The 16,611-nt window shown below is 40.6% G+C and overlaps 1 protein-coding gene across 6 annotated transcripts in view; it reads left to right on the top strand.

Moving 5' to 3' along the window:
- Positions 1 to 16,611, top strand: part of ST8SIA5 (ST8 alpha-N-acetyl-neuraminide alpha-2,8-sialyltransferase 5) — an 82,846-nt gene that overhangs the window by 57,162 nt on the left and 9,073 nt on the right. For all 6 annotated transcript variants that reach the window (XM_074855864.1, XM_074855862.1, XM_074855866.1 and 3 more), the window contains 4 exons: positions 5,229 to 5,321; positions 7,730 to 7,816; positions 10,972 to 11,116; positions 13,398 to 13,510. In XM_074855864.1, coding sequence (XP_074711965.1) covers positions 5,229 to 5,321; positions 7,730 to 7,816; positions 10,972 to 11,116; positions 13,398 to 13,510 — 438 coding nt within the window. The remainder of the gene's footprint in view (positions 1 to 5,228; positions 5,322 to 7,729; positions 7,817 to 10,971; positions 11,117 to 13,397; positions 13,511 to 16,611) is intronic.

The raw sequence follows: 16,611 nt of genomic DNA, 5'->3' as shown, positions 1-16,611 counted from the left end.
AAAGGTGGCTGGTTCAGGAGAAAATGCTCTCATTTAAAAAATGCCTGACAATTATGCCCAATTATATTTTAAAACCTTTATTCAATATATCAGACAAATCAGAGCCTCAATCCAAGTGTCACTTGAAGGTGGGATTGAAGTCTCAGTCTTTTTAATTCATGTAGCATGATCAAGAGAAGCTTACTTTTGATCAAAGCAGAAGCAGCCCAACTGCAGATGATCAAAGACCTGAGAGTTAGCTGGTGTTCTGGAAAACCAAATCTGTCTCTCACTAGCGAGCTCAGTAAGCTGCTCAGCTGGAAGTGAGGTTGCAATGGGAGTCATGAAGTTTAGAAAAGAAGAGAGTTTCAGTCAAAAATGGAAAATTGCCATGTGAATAGCATCTCATTTCTGGGCATTCGGTACTGAGGGCCATAAAAAGGGTCCTCTCTGAGCACTTGCAGCTTGTGTGGTAATCAGATACAGGATGTGATCCTGAAAAAATGTTGTAGATTTGAAAGCTACAACTGACCTGAATGGATATAGAGCAGTGAACCGTGTGTACTGCCTGTTACCCTGGGAAAACACAATCTTGTGTGCAACTGTATGGTTTGTTGTGATTCGGTTGTAGTTGTGTTCCCTATTGTAAAGAATCATGAATTCTTGTGCTGGTTTTCCCGTAGACTTGTGACCTTTGAGGGATAGAAGTTATTTAGATTTCATCAGGGGAAGCAAAGGCAATGCAGGGAGAGGACATTCTGGTGGTGACATATCAATTCTGTTTTATGGTTATAAAACATGACTGTCGTTCTTGTAGAGCTGAACCACAGCTCTTTTCTGTAGCAAAAGAGTAGTGTACTCAGGTGTGTCACTTGTCACTAATCAAGAGCATAAATTAAAATAAACTGCGCTACACCCTTGCTTCTTAGCCGGCTATCAGACTGAGGAAGATGATGGGGAGGACAGTTTTCATTTGTGCTGTTTAAACTTCCTGACAGGCAAATGTATCTTCACTCACTGGGAACTACATGGTTTAGAGTGGGAGTTAATAGGCAGAAGCAGCACTCAGAGCCCAGGGAGTGGGTGAGACTGATGCTTCCTCTGGGAGAGTGCGAGGGGCTGGTTCCAAACACTCCTGGCAGGACTAGACCCTGCCGAGCGGAGGAGCTGGGTTTCAAGGACATCTGCGGGGGTTGAGGGAACCCATGTTCCTTGTGCTAGAGCCCGGTTTTGTGCAAAAGCTGTATTCTGGGAAAGTACAGCGTGAAAGTCTTCTGCGGGAAGAAGTTGGCTGATGCTCCAGGGAGCTGCCTCTGCTAATTTGCCTTGGTGTCTGTAGCAGGAGGAGAATTGCTGTGAAGCAAATAAATAGCATGAACACTCTTGGGGGAAAGAGAAGAAATCTTTTTTATTTGGTCTATTGACTAGATACTGTCTCACAAATTTCTTAATGCTGTTGTGTCATTAACGCTTGCAACCTAAGTGCTACAGCATCAGTAGCGTTAACACTAAAGAGGCTTAGCATCTGGCTGGGTGCTTCAGATGTGGTTCGGGGCTTATGAATGACAGCCCAAATGGTGATTATGCAGCAGCTCAGACAGGATGAGTGGGTTTCAGTCAAGCTCACCCCATGGCCAGTAGCATCTTCTCCCTACTCAGTGCAGAAGTGACACTGCCGTCGGTGTCCCCTGCCTTTGCAGTGGGAGGCACACGTGGGTATCCCATCGGCACCGCGTCGTCCGGCCTGTTTCACGGATCCTCCCTCTGCACCTCCACGAGGTTCCAGATGGTGAATTCACCACTCCCAGTGACTCTGATGGAAAAGCTGAGGCTATTGTGAGAGTTAGTGACTTGCAGGACAGTCCTGTGCTTTTCAAAGCTGTAGGCTCATGGAATAACTCTGCTACAAATGGAATGCATTTCCTTTCAGATCCAGAAGTGGTTTATTTTTTACTTAATCCTTTTCTCCTTACCCTGCTGCCTCTTTGGTGACACATCCTTTTTCATTTCTATTTTTGGTTTGTGGATAGGGTAAACAGTCAATGATCAAAGGGAATCTCTGGGACTCAGGAAATTTCATCTCTGTTTCATAAAATGACATCTTTCTCTCCAGTGCCACGAGCTGAAGCCAACTTTCCCCTGCTGCAGCATTCCCACATGATAGCATGTGCTGTTTGACATCTGAGCTGCAGTTCTGTAACTTAGCAGCAGAGCCAGAAGTGTGCAGGAATGATAAAAATACATGTTAATCTAGATTTTTGTCATTCTTATCTGTCCTGAGGCACATACAAGGTACTGAAATACAGTGTTAGGTGAAAGGAAAGGATGAGGCTGATAGTGATTGCTATCCCCCTTACGCCCAAAGAGGTAGGAGTGGTGTGTAATGTGTTGGGTGTTGTGTGGGGATGTATACCTGCCTCTAGCTATTGTGTAGAACATACACATTCAGGGTCCCAGTCTTGTCTTACTCAAAGAGCCAAAGTGAAGAATGGATACCGCAAAATACAGTAAGAAAAATGAGTATTGCAGGAGCATAAAAAGTTGTCTGGGCTGGTAGCCAGAGGGGACTCCTTTACCCCTGTAAAATTCCATGACCGCAAGAAGTCCTATGGTGTTGGCTCCACAGAGAGAAATTTCAGTTTAATTTTGGAAATTTATCTGGAGTACATCCACACAGGGCTTTGTCCTGGTGCAACCAGATGAGCTCTTAATCCAATTTCAGTTGGAGCAGCTCTCAAAATACGCAAGTTGCTCAGCTCCAGCTCAACAAGCCAAGCATACAGGAAATGTGCCAATGTGATGGATTTCAGCTGCTCTTTAGTAAAGGCTGAATGTTCAGGTGAATGATTGAGTTGGAAAGAGAGCCTAAGCCTTTTGGTGAGAGAACAGGTGAAGGTTCATGTGACATGAACTTTATCTTGCTTCTGGAGGCTGAGGAAGTATTTTCCTAGATTTGTCACTGATTATGGAGTGCTTTAAATACATATTTTCGTCTACAAAATTCACAAAAATCTATTTGTTGCCTTGAAGACTATGCAAACACATTTCCAAATAGTCATATTTTTTAAAGATTGCTGAGCTGCTGGGTTTTTTTCTGACAGTAATCGGTTCTTTATTGGGAATTTATGATATTCTCCTGCTATCTTCTAGGCATGGCCTTCTTCCTTTCAGTCTCAAGATTTGTGCCTCTCACTGGATCAAAGAAATTATTGGTTTGGGATTTGGCAAAGCTGAGGTGGTGAAAACCTCAGGGAGAGGTGAAGGAGACATGTCCTAAAGCAGCATTTCACAGGATAGAAATGTTCCCAGCAGATTGCTTTGGGAGGCTCTTGGACTTTTTCCAGTCACATACTATAGTCCCTTTCTCCCTTCTATGGGCTTCTCTTGTCCCCACTTTATCAGACTGATTTCTGGATGTACTTACAAGGCAAAATTCAGAAGTTGTTTGCATTGAGATGCTTCTGAACTTTGGCAGCCCTGTTGGAGATACCTGGAGATGTTATTTTCTGGACACTCTTCTCTTCATACAGTTCCCCTGAGAGGTGTGAGTTCTTAGCACTTCTCCAGAACAGATCAAACTTTGGATCCCCCCGAATTTTTATGTTAACTATTGTGTAAGCCGGCACAGGCAGGACACAGGAACAACCAGAAAACCACAGATGACATGCAAAAAGCAAATTTATTCTTGTTACCTCGCGACCTGGGGGATCTCTGCAGCAGCACCCGGGCAGAGGCACGCAAGTGGGGAAGCAGGCACCATAGAGCTCGGTCCTTGCTAACCAGAAAGAGGAGAAGAAAGAAAAGATCTCAAACCTGTTGCTTTCTCCTGTAGATATCAGGATTTTCGCAGGCGAACTTTTCCACTGTGCTTTGATCTTTCCCACAGCAGAGCAGGAATCTCAAGGATGTTCGATAAGGTGCCCCTGAGCCTCTCCCAGGCCTGTGTTATCTAAACGCAGATGTTCTACATGTCAAGCACACAAGGCTAAGCAACAATTAGTGAGATATATGTCTTTTTTGACAGCCCAGCTGCAAGTCACTTGAGTGTGATTACAATCCTCCTCGCCAATCTTCCCTTGTATTCCCACAATAAACATGAACTACTAAGGAAGCTAACAAGGATTTCCTACCTAAGGATTATATATATTCAGAACTGAAGAGCCACTCAAGTCAAACATGAATTTTGATGTTATTTTACAATGACACAAACCCAAAATATTACATTTCCAATAATGCTTTAAATAAAGCTCTTCCAGGAATCTGATGTTTTCATTCATATTGAAAATTCAGAAGATAGTTTGGAATTACAGCCTCGTGAATTCTGAGATTTTAAAGGATTCATCAAAATAACTTGCTCTACCCTTGGTCGCAATACCAATTCCTCCAAGTCGTCTCCTCATATTTCTTCATTATGCTCATAACTACTATATGGGTATGCACAATTCTTAGGTATTAGGTTTTAACACAGACTTCTAATATTAAGTGGTGAAACTAATGCAGAGCTTGGTTTAAACCCTAAATCTTTTTTGTCATTTCAGTACAGTCTCACTGAATTCACTGGACAGCCTGGGCTTTCTCTGGCCCTTAAACATGAGTAGCTACCATTCTGTTTGTTTCCCCTTCACTCCAGTCTGAAGGCTAAGGTGGAGGATTTAACCAAAAAAGTAAATATTTATGTCTATGTTTTAATTAGGAATAGCACTGTCATTTGTTCTGTGTCTGAGCATTCAAATCCTTTCGTTCTCAAAACCATCTCAAATTTTTTGAAAAGAAAATCCCAGCTTCCCTTCCCCTCTGAATATACCAAAAGAGTAAATCATAATGAAAAGCTCAATTGTGTAGAGCTGTGCAACAGTCTCCACAGACAAGATGAAACCTCTAGCACTTTTGCTTTCCACATAAGAACAAAATTTAAGGCACTTTTTTTTAAACTCTCAGCACATTCAGACACCCAAAGGATGGCAACAGCGTTCAGTGCTTTCCCCCTGACTTTCAGTGGCAGCTGCCAAGTGCTGACTGCTGGAAAAGGGCCTTGTTGGTGCCTACAAGATAGATGAACTCTTGTAGGGATGGAAGGTGGCTGTTCTACAATCAGCAATGACATCTGTGTTTTTCTGTGAAGTGATAACCTGCCTATGGGCCAGGCAGTGTAGTCTCAAGTGAGGCAAAAATCATAAATTCCATTGATGTGTAAGACAAGTATTCTAGTCTAAGCCTTATTTATAATCTTTTTTCTTGTTCTTTTTCAGGTATTTTGAGTTTTATGAAGGGCCTCTGGAATACAACTCCACCAAATGCCTGGAATTACGGCAGGACATCATTGAGGTGAAGGTTTTGTCTATGTAAGTATGAATCAATGCTTGCTGAAAAGATTACTTTTTAGGCAGGATGAAAATGATAAATTTGTCAAAAGATACACGGCTCAAGAGATCACGTCAATAGGGATCACATCAGTGATTCCTGAGGTTCTCACATATGTGCAAGTAATGACATCTGAATTTGATCTGAGGTCCATTTGAAAAAAATGGAAGCTTTTCACATACATTGAGGCATTTTGGTCAGACCCAGTATCACTGTTTGGAATTAAATACAGTGTCTGTAATATTATTTTTAAAATTATATTCCAGGTAATTGAAGAGTAAGAACAGACAGACAGACTCATAGCAAGTGTCCATCTAGCTTAAGGTTCTGTCATTGACAGTGGCCAGTAGTGAAGGCTAAGAAATTAAATAAAAAGTTAGCCCTTCCTGATAACAAATACTGGCATGGGGACTTGCTGAGTGGTAGGTGGTGACTAGACTAATCAGAGTGGACAATACACCTCTCTGTTAATTTGTTTAGATCTTTTCTGAACCCATTTGTATTTTTAACATTCTCAATCAGCAGTGAGTTTCACAACTTAATAACACTCAATAAGAAGTAGGAAAGTGTGATTCTGAGAAACAATAAAAGATCTTTAATTTTCCTTTGTGGTCCTATATGTACATCAGGAAACCTATGAGTTGAATGAGATGTATCCATGAAGCTACAGCAATAAAATCGAGAAAAAAAGTGAGGTTGCCAATGGAACTCATCGGACAGAGCATAGTAGGGTATTTTTGTGTTGTCCTTTTGCATATTCAGCATTACAGTGAATTTAGGTGCTTAGATTATGCCTAATCCCCTACCATATCTAAAACCAGTGGTTTAGTAATCTTACTGGCAATCCACAAGGTTTATTAAGGTCTGTAAAGTGCACTGAGAATCTCAGTTGAAAAAGTGCATGGCATTAAGCAATCAAGACGAGAGAAAATACAATTTGTTGCTCCAGGTTTGCAGGGTTTTGAACATGTCACCCTCGCTGACTTTATGCGCAGAAAAATGTAGGTTATGTCCTTGTCTTCTGTATTTGGTACTGGATGAAGGATACACAAGTAACAACTTTGCACTGCTTGCTGACTTGCAGTGCTTAAAAATAAATAGAAGGGGTGAGAATGTCACACTTCTGCCAATGTTCTACTGAAGATGGGGAGTTTTGAATTGCTTTTCTGCATACTTATCAGATGGTACAGAGAAATACTCATTTCTCTTCATCTTTTCTAATGGCATGTATAAGGTAGTGGACTCCTGCTCAGCTGGATAGAGTTAGCCTTACTTTTATGATAGAAGCCATTTGTCATTAAGCTCTTTTACTGTGCTGGGTTCTTCTGATGTGCTTGCTTCTGATGTATTACCTTTCCTAAGTCAGCCCTTATGGTAATGGAAGTTATCCAAGTTAATGTGCTCTGGTGGGCTACAGAAAGTACAATATGACCTAATTCCTTCCTGTAACTCCCACAGCCTGGGAAATCCTAAATTCTACTCACTTTAAATATATAATTATCTTAAAAGTCTTTGCTTTGTTCAAACATTCAAAGCCCTCAAGCCTGAAGAGAACACATTAAGACCTATCAGTCTTGAAGAAACCTCAGACTTCGAAATTTCCTAGCCAGATTATGACGTTGCTCCCTAGCTCTAGATAGTTGCAAGGCCTTCATTATCTCTGTTGTCCAAATACAGAATAGGTATGAACTCTAAGGTAGAAGTGGTTCGAATTCATGATATCACCAAAAATGTGTCATCCTGTATCAGCCTCGTAGAAATAGGAGTGTCATTTTTTTGACATAACTAAAAGTATATTTATTAACAGAAGGAGAGTGAGAGATCCTGTAAAGAGCTTTTCATGTCCTCTTACCTTCACAGATTCTTATCCCTACACACATGCTCTTGCAGTTTATAAAATGGATTTACCAACAGTGCCCATTCTGTAGCATCTCATGGATTAAGATAACCTCACCAAAATAAAATGGCAATTGACCATGTTTTCCAAAGTATGCTCTTTTCCAACACCTGCTCTGCTAGGCCCTTCTGCTAGGTGCAACTTTTTTCCCCAAAGCCACTGCTTTCCAGCAGACTGTCGAAAGACATTGGCACAGTAGATGCTTCTTGCTCAGTACTGTATTTTTTATCCTGAAGAAATGGAGAATGCCTACCAGGGAGTAGAAGTCAGTCCCAAACATCTGAAGAGCTCCATCACTACCAGTGTATACATGGCTTAGAGTTGCTATGTCTGAGCAGAAAAAAGAAATAAAAATGATAAATTTTGCACTGGCTAGACCAACTAGTTTGCCCTATCAAAAGCCTACTGCATGGAACCCTGGCTGCAGCTGGTTTAGGAAGTGAGGCCCTTGTAATAAAGTGAATTTTTATTTTCTTTCTTTTTATCTTTTAGGGTGAAACAAACTGAATTGTTTGACAGATGGAAGAGCCTTCAGATGTGCAAATGGGAGATGAATGTCACAGAAGCTAATTTATTCAAGTAAGAATGATCCACATTAATAAGACTGAGTAAGATTTATTTTAGTTTGAGTTTAGCTTCCTGTAGAGGGATTAAACTTTCACATGGATAGCAAGAATAAGCATTATAACACTGTTACTGTTGGAGTACTATCCTTTTGAATAAATGTGGACCTTTTTCTACTTTATAAAAGTCAACAGCAAGAGTGAATGAGAGCTCTTCTGGCATGTGGAACAGTCTTCCCAGGAAAGGCAGGGAATTTGATATGGGAAAGACTTCCAGGTATGATTCAGGCAGAAGTAAGGGTGGAGCCAAGACTTAATGGATGCACCTAATACATCAACCTAACTCTCTGGTGGTGTAAAATGGTAATATCATCAGTGACACTGCACATTTGGCCTACAAAATACTCAAACTGGATTTTTTTCTGTGGTGTATTAGGTACTGTCAGACCTTGTTTATGACTTCCTCTTTTTTAATGTCTTCTCAGCTATTACTCCCTGATTACCTAGATATTTTTTCTGGTCTTCAGAGACCTCTTCAGTTTGTTTCTGTAATACTCTGTCTTCCTTTGTGTGAATTCCTCTTTGCTGAGAGTCCTCCATGGTCCTTTCAAGATACAACTTTTGAAATTGGTCTTGTGAAGGCAATAGTAGAATAAAGCCAAAACAATATTTGAATGTTGTATATTGATGTATTCAAGGGCCATAATTGAGCAGGGCTAGAGAAAACACGTTATTTCAAGAGTAAGTGGAATATAGACTGGTTAAATCTGTAAGTCACTGGCACGATTCAGAGCTCTTGTTTAGAATAAGGCCCCACAGCTTTCTCCCAAATTGTCTTACATGATTCTAGGAAATAGCTGTCACGAGTTAATGAGAGAATGTGAGAATGCATGTGCTGAGTTAGTCATTAACATCTTTAAAAATAACTAATTGTTAGTCTCAGGCTCATAGCAGTTTTTCCAATGTGAGCTCCACACATCAGTTTTTTAGGGGTTTTTTAGTATATTTTTTTCTGGAAATTGTTTGATGGACAATTATCAGAGCTCATGTTGAAGACAAGAGCCATTCAGGATTAGAGCCTACTGTCTGAAAGGTTGCTTGGAGTAAGAGAACTAATGATTGTGCCCAGAGCGCAAGGAGCACATTGAAGTATGAGGGCCAGCCCAGAGATGGGAGCAATGAGAAAGGACTATCTAAAGCCCATCAGGAGGACCATCACTCTCTCTCAGGCCACCCACAGTAAGCAAAGAACCCTTCTCCATCCTAGACAATGCACTGAGAGAAGAGATGAAAGACCTCCGTCTCTGGCTACGCCTGACTGCACGATATATCACTGCTTAAGAAACTCCCGCTGGCACCTAGATGTTACCCAACCTTTGTTAGCTGGTTCCAGGAACAGTAATCATGCTAGTCAAGGGGGAAAAAAAAAAAAAAAAAAAAAAGAAGTTCAAAGTCTGTTTCATTTTTGTCTTATGGGACAGTCTTCAGTGTGTGAAGGTGTGGAGAAACTGTAGTCACTTAAAAGCAGACCAAAGTCTCTGAGTTTGGAGCTAGACTAGTAGGAGGCTGAATAGTGGTGGTCTAACACCACTGAGCTGTTGGCTTTTGAACTTTGCCAGTTCTGGACCATCAGGTGAGATGGGGAGAACTGAGCAAAACTCAAATGTCAGCTACTTAAGCAGCAGGGAGGAGGAAGCGCAAAAATCACACTAGCTTTTGTACCTGGAGACTAAAGAAAGCAATTTCCTTGACAGTCTTCCTCCTCAGGTATCAGACATTGACATTAAGGAACGTGCCTCTGGAAAACCAGTTGGATATTAAAGAACAACATCACTTTAAATTCCTTAATGCAGAACTAATGAAGAATTTTTTCGTACCTCACCACAACTCAATCCCACTACCTGCTTGTAATTATTAATGATTTCATTATTAGAAATTATTTATTGACTTATTCAGTCTCAATTGCTGCCTTGATCTGATCATCATAATTGTGTCATTCTGCATGAGTCGAGTATATAATAGTAATTGGACATCACTGAAATGTTTGCATAATTCTGTATTTGCTGTCTGATGCTTGTAATAAAGCCCGTAAAGAAGACTGACTTATTCTTCCAACTCATAATGAGGCCACATACCTCAGAGGCAAGGTATTTAATCTAGGTTATTTGAGAGCTGTTTGGCTTTGTCTTCATGTTTGTGCCATGACATGTATTTTTCATTAAAGGTATGAGATGCATTGACTGAGAAACAAACTGGCTCTGGAGTAAGAGTAAGCTGAAGTCAGGGCTTTCAGTTCCACCAGTAAAAGGAGAAAAGCATTCAGGGAAAGATGGGAGCTAAAAATGTACTCCTATTTGAAAAGTGGCTTTTCCTGTTTAAATTTCATATCAGAGCTGAATGGACTTGCTCTGATGCCAATAATCCCATATTTGAGATTTCAAAACAGTTCTTGTTGGCATTGGAATACCTGACATTTTGTCCCAGTGACAAAGAAAAGTTTGACCATTTGTCTGAGATTTTTGAGTTGTAGCCATGACCAGTCTGCCTGGCACCCATCTGTTGGGTCACATTGTCTTCCTAATGCACATATGCAAGGTCAAAGGCAAAACTAAGGCCTTTAAAAGTTATTTTGTGAATAAAGTGTGCCATGCTCCACAGTAGTCTGGTGAGTGGGGTAATGTCTTTAGATATTGCTGTGTTTAAGTCCCTGCCCTGCCATGCTTCCACATACCCAGACAAATACTTAAGCCCTGTGATTCCTGCCCAGTGATGAGTAAATAATTTACAAAAGTGGGAAAACCTATAAAGCAGAGAGGGACTAATTCATTAGGATGGTTTCCCAAGGATATTAGGAGCAGAAGCTCAGCTTTGGGGTCTGAAGCAGAGCAGAGTTTACACATGTATTTCCTGAAGCCTAGAAGAGAGACAGGTACAGGGATCTCATTTCTTCTGGGTTCTTTTTTTTTTTTTTTAACCATAAATTCCTCAATCAGGGAAAATTTCACTGAATCTGAAATTTTCTAAAGGAAAATCCAGCAAACCACCATTTTACCCTCCTACAGCTAAAAAGTTTATTTTTGCTGAAAAATGCCTTGTTAGGAGTAATAGTAACTGCAAATCCTAAAGCATGCTATCAGCTCCTTAATCTTATTTCTCTTTTTCACTTTACAGGTCTACTTTGTCGAGGTGTTGCAATGCTCCTGCCTTTCTGTTCACCACCCAGAAAAATACTCCCTTGGGAACTAAACTGAAATATGAAGTGGATACTAGTGGAATCTTCCATATCAATCAAGAAATCTTCAAAATGTTTCCAAAGGTGCCTCATGCCTCTGCCCATTTGCAGAATCAACTTCACTCTACTTGCTGCATTAGATACTATCCCATAACCAAGCATTTAGCTTTTGGCTTTTTGACATTTCTACAAAATTCATACTTACACTTTGAAAATGTTTATTTTTTATATGATATTTTAGCTGATTATCCTATTTTCTAGTGGTTAGCGGCTCTATTATGCAATGTATATATATTTTCCTGCAGAATATTACTGACCGAACAACAAAGTGGCTAATGAAATAACTTAAGAAAGCTGAATAAAAGAGGCACTTACTGATCAGAACTTTTTTAAAAGTACAATACTCACATACAATAAATCCAACATTTGGGGTAGGTCTGCTTTTTTAGGGGCATGATTATTTTATAATTCATATTCACAGTGACCAAATATTTTTATACTTATTTCTGTTTGCAGCTTCTCTGTGAATAGGCTGAACAATTTTTAAATATATTCATCATAATGACTATTCAAAACCTTTTCAGCAAATAATCCTTGACCTAGGGGGTCATTCAAAGTTATAACCAGTGAGCGATTCCCATTGCACAGAGTGAATGATGTGCAGAAATGGGCTTATGTGACTATGATTTATCACGGGTCACACCTCATGAATTTAAAATGGCATATTTGGAGGAAATAACTGAAATTTATCCCCTTCAGAAAGTCAGAAAAATATTGAAGTACTTAGATTTGTGTCATTAATGTTGTCCTTCAGGGTCTAACCACTTTTAATCCGTTTGCTTCCCAAGCACTACTAAGAGGTAGGGTAGTGCTGTTATCTAAATGTGCACATGGGGAACTGGGGCAGGGCAGGGGAAAGGCTCAGATCCAGGAAAGCGTTTTGGTATCTGGAGACATGCAAAGAATGGGTACACCAAAATCCAGGAGTAGTATCCTCAAAACCCTGCTTGACTGCACAGATGAATGCACAAAAGTCTAGACTCCTACGCTTTTGCTAGGACTGTCCTATAGCTGCTGTTGTATTTATCCAGGTATGCCTTGAGGATGCTCTGCGGGCTCCATCCCCTGCCAAAGTGCCTTTGGGATTCACTGGGCAGCACCTATGTGGCCCAAGCCACCCTCTGCCTAGGAGCAGGGCTGCAGCATGTCAAATGTAGGAGATAAAGGGCTGAAAGCACGGGAGCAAGACTGCAAGGGCGAAGAGCCTCATGCTGAGTGTGGAGACCTGGCTTCTGATCTCCCTTTCAGGACTGCCAAGGCATTTTGTGTTAAGAAATCTCTGGATAAAACACAAGCAACTCTATCTTGCCTCTCTGTTAGGCAGCTGCTGCTTTTCTCAGACAGGTGTAATTGCGTGCCCTTTTGCCTCATGGTTTATGAATGCTATGGAAAGATCCTGGGAATAACCACCTAGAAATGTCATGCCACTATCACATCTCTCTGTAGTTTGCGGTATGAAATTATTGATAAAATATGTATGTACCAAAACGAGCGCTGTCATGCTTATATAAGCACATCTCTACATATTCATAAGGCGTAGCGTGGCTCAGTTCTGCGTCACAACCCTCTCACCCTGACAGCCCAGTTCTGTTCTCCAGGAGATGATTTTCACTCTCTCTGGCATCAGCAGCAGCTGCATGTCTGCATATGAAGGCAGAATTTTGCCTGAAGATTTCAGAAAGATACAGCCTACACAAGTCCAGGAAGGTGCCTGACCAAAGTCTCTAGGCACTGCTGGTAGTACAAGCGCTAATTAATAATCATTAATACTATTAGTACAATTAGTGGTAGCAAGCACTAAAATTTGGGCTAGGTTCCGATAAATAGCTGTAGTGTGCTGTCTGACTTAGAGAGACTTCTTGGGCTTTACTAGCTGCTCTGAAACTATGCGTGCAGACTTCCTGAAAGCAGGACATCAGAGCCTGAGGAGCGAGCAGTGTGCAGGCAGCTCAGAAGGCAATGCCTAGGGTATGCTAATTTTATGGCTCATGCCCTCGTGTGGAAGTCAGAAGGGAAAGCAAGTTTCTGAAATGACTTACTCTGTTATTAAGTCTGGACAAAACCAGGTTATTGCTTTTTTTCCCTCTGAGTTAGTTGCCCATGCTATCTCTAATTGCACAGAAAACAATCCCACCCGTTTATGTACACCATGGGAATACTGTGGACCAGAACCAGTGTCAACTTCCTATGATTAGTGCATCTGCAGCAAGATGCAACTGCAGAAAAAAAAGGAAAAAGTAAAAAAAAAGATTTGTTGCCTCCATGTTTCAGGGTATTTAACTGCTTCCTTACTGTGATGTTGCAGGATATGCCATACCACCGCTCCCAGTTTAAGAAATGTGCGGTGGTTGGGAACGGAGGAATTCTGAAGAACAGCAGATGTGGCCGGGAGATTGACAGTGCAGACTTCGTGTTCCGGTAATCATCACAGCACCGTTTTTCTTTTTGCCTGTTTTAATGACAAATAAAGAATTGCAAACCTGTTCTCTCTCACGTGGAAACATGGGATTTGTCAAACTGGCCCTATCAAGCCTGCTTCTTGCACAAAAAGCAATGTTTTGGAAAAAAACCCCTCACGTATATTTGTTTAAAAATTATTCTTTGAGGAATTATTTCTCCCTAACTCCATGTAGTTAATCATTGACTTATTGACAAAGTTTGATGTCCTCTTTCAGGACATCCCCTGTCACTCGGGTTGTGGATTTATCCCTCCATGGACATTAGCTCATAAGCAGTGTCCTGTGAATGTGGCCATGATTTTCTGGCGCAGTTCTGAACCAGAGGTACAACCTCTATTGCGTGACAGGCAGCTTGGCCAGATGTTAATAGCTCCACGCTGTGCAGTTCACGTGCCTCAGAAGTGTGTTTCTGAAGTGGTGCAGAGCTCAAGTGCTGGATAATGGGAGTTACAGTAATCACTACTCTAGACTCCAGGTTGTGCGGAGATGCCTTGAATAACTCTGGAGGTTGAGTGTCTTCATATTGTGCTCCCCACCATATGTGGAGTTATTCAGGTTTTGCGTAGACTGGGATGTCCCACAACTTTTGTCCCTGGATAACGGAGTTTATCAGCACTTTTATCATCCTTAATATACATGGGAAATATTTTTTAATTATTCATATGCATGACTAATCCCTCTCTAAATCCTGTTAAGCTCTTTGCCTAGGTCATGGGATATGACAACTAGATCACAGATTCATGACCTGTTCTGTAGAAAAGAAAAATCTTTTTACTTCTATTGGCCTGTTTTCTGATTTTGGGTACGTTGCCAGCAGTTTAGAATAACTGTGCATAAACCAATTAATTTCTCTGATTTCATACCAGCAAAAATTAGGTCAGATTTTGGCTCACTGCATTCTTAATTTAATTTGGCATCAAATGAGAAATAGAATTTTACAGGTCCTACCTTCGCTGTTCATTGTTTTCAGACCCTTGTGTCTACCTCTTGTGCCCACTTTATAGAAAATGGTTGTCTTAGTTTTAATCTGTGAAACAGTCCAGGCTTCACATAATTTGCTTCTTCAAAGCCTAGTGTACCCTGTATACATTAAATAACTACTGTAGATTCCCTTCTATTGTGTTGGATCACAGCTATCAGTGTGGTTGAAAGGAGTGATACACGTTACACATGGAGATGAGAAGCTGTTGAGTCAAAGTGGAAATATGGGCAGCAAATGTCTGCTTTCAGTGGAGGTCCCTTTTTACCACTGGTACTCTGCCCTGAACTGTCCCAAAAATGATTAAAAAGAGCAGATCAGATCACTGCAGAACTTAGAAATTGGGTTGCTTTTGGTACCAGTAATTAATTAAATAGAGGCTTAAGTAGAACTAAAATAGGAATAAATATGTCAGTACTTGTGCAAAAAAACCCCTGGTTCACCATCTCTGAAATATGTGGAACCAGCACAAAGACATGCTAGTGTTTAAGAGCTTAAGGTCTGCTGACATCAATTTTAAAGTAAAGCTCGTATTTAAGGTCAGGTCTAAATGTATCCACTTTCCAGTCTAATACCAAACTGTCAGGAATCACCGTCTTGGTCACCAATGAAATAATTCTTTGAAATTATTTCAAAAACTGCCTATGGAGCAGTGCCAGCATTCATTGATTCCTTCAGGACACCTGGAAAAATCCTTTTGTTGTCAGGAAGCTTGTGGCCAGCAGGATGCAGCCAAGATTTTTCTATGAAATAAATTTTGATAACAATTAATTATAGTTCAGTAGAATATATAAAGTACACACACATGAATTGCATTTACTAGTTGTTATTGTCTATCTCCATCTACTGGCCGGAGTAGAGGTCTGTGATGAAACATGGTGCATTTAGAGATGGGACTACCCTCTTTGCAGGGATGAATTTTTGGAGTCTTATGGCAAAAGTAGAGTTTGTGCAGGTTGTATCATTTTTATAAGGAATTATCACTTCCAACAAATTCAGTCTTTCTTAATCCTTGTGGCAGTTTATTGTTGAAAAATATTGAAGATGAGTATTTGAAGACCTTTTTCAAATATAATCTGATGAGCACAGTGCCCAGTACTAGGTGGAACTGAGGATGCTAGAGGCCTCCAGAAGGACGTTGCATGACCTAGCATAGAAGAGTGCTGGAAATAACACTGCCTATGGGGAGGATGAGTTGGCTAAAAAAAAATTCTCTGACCTGATAGAGAGGGACTCTCTGGAAAATAGATATGAACCTCCTGAGTCTGGCAAGGACCTTGAAGGACTTTGTGCATTCTTCTGCTCCCCCACTCGCCCTTTCCCTGTGACTAAGAAATTATGCTGACAGCTGAACTTTAGTATTGTGAAAACCCCGAGCATCGCTTACCCTAAATACCTCCACAGTTTTCTCCTATTCAGCCCTGATCTTCAGAAACACGGAGATGTTTAGGAATTAGGCACAGCAGTATTTTTGTGATGTGGGGGTCTTAACAGTGATGGCTTTTATTGAGGCTTGTAGATCACTTCAAAAGTTTTCAAAATGGATCTAATGCTAGCTTAAACTGAGTGTAAAACTAGTTGCAAGGCCACTTATATTGCCTCTGATAATACATGCTGAACCTTTTTTTAATCTGGGTTTCCTATAGAAGTAAAGCTTGTGTGATAGCTTGTGCATTTGTGTGTTTCAATAACTTTAGCATCCCTTGAGAGATGCTCTAAATTTTGTGAGATGATGAATCAAGGTCAAGGCCAAAGTGAGTGGAGGCTGGGCAAAGTCAAGGTTTGCAAATCTTCACAAGTTTGCTCCTGATAGCTTTGGTGTCCTCTAGTGAATCTGTAGAGTGAGAACTGCAGTTCTTACACTGTGCTAGGAGATACTTATAAAGAAAAAAGAAAGGGAAGCAGATAGTTTTGGATTAATTAGGACTGGACAGATTTCTCTCTTGTGGAACATTTCCCCTAAATTCTCTTGGGTAAAAAACAAAAGCATGTTAAAAGCTATATTATAGATATAGTTTATCTATTAATTATTGAATATAGCTCAGCTGTTGCTGAGGAAGTCTTTGATTTTATGGGCTGAT

The sequence above is a fragment of the Strix uralensis genome, chromosome Z (genome assembly GCF_047716275.1).
Source record: "Strix uralensis isolate ZFMK-TIS-50842 chromosome Z, bStrUra1, whole genome shotgun sequence".
Lineage (NCBI taxonomy): Eukaryota > Metazoa > Chordata > Aves > Strigiformes > Strigidae > Strix > Strix uralensis.
This window is presented reverse-complemented; position numbering and strand designations above follow the sequence as displayed.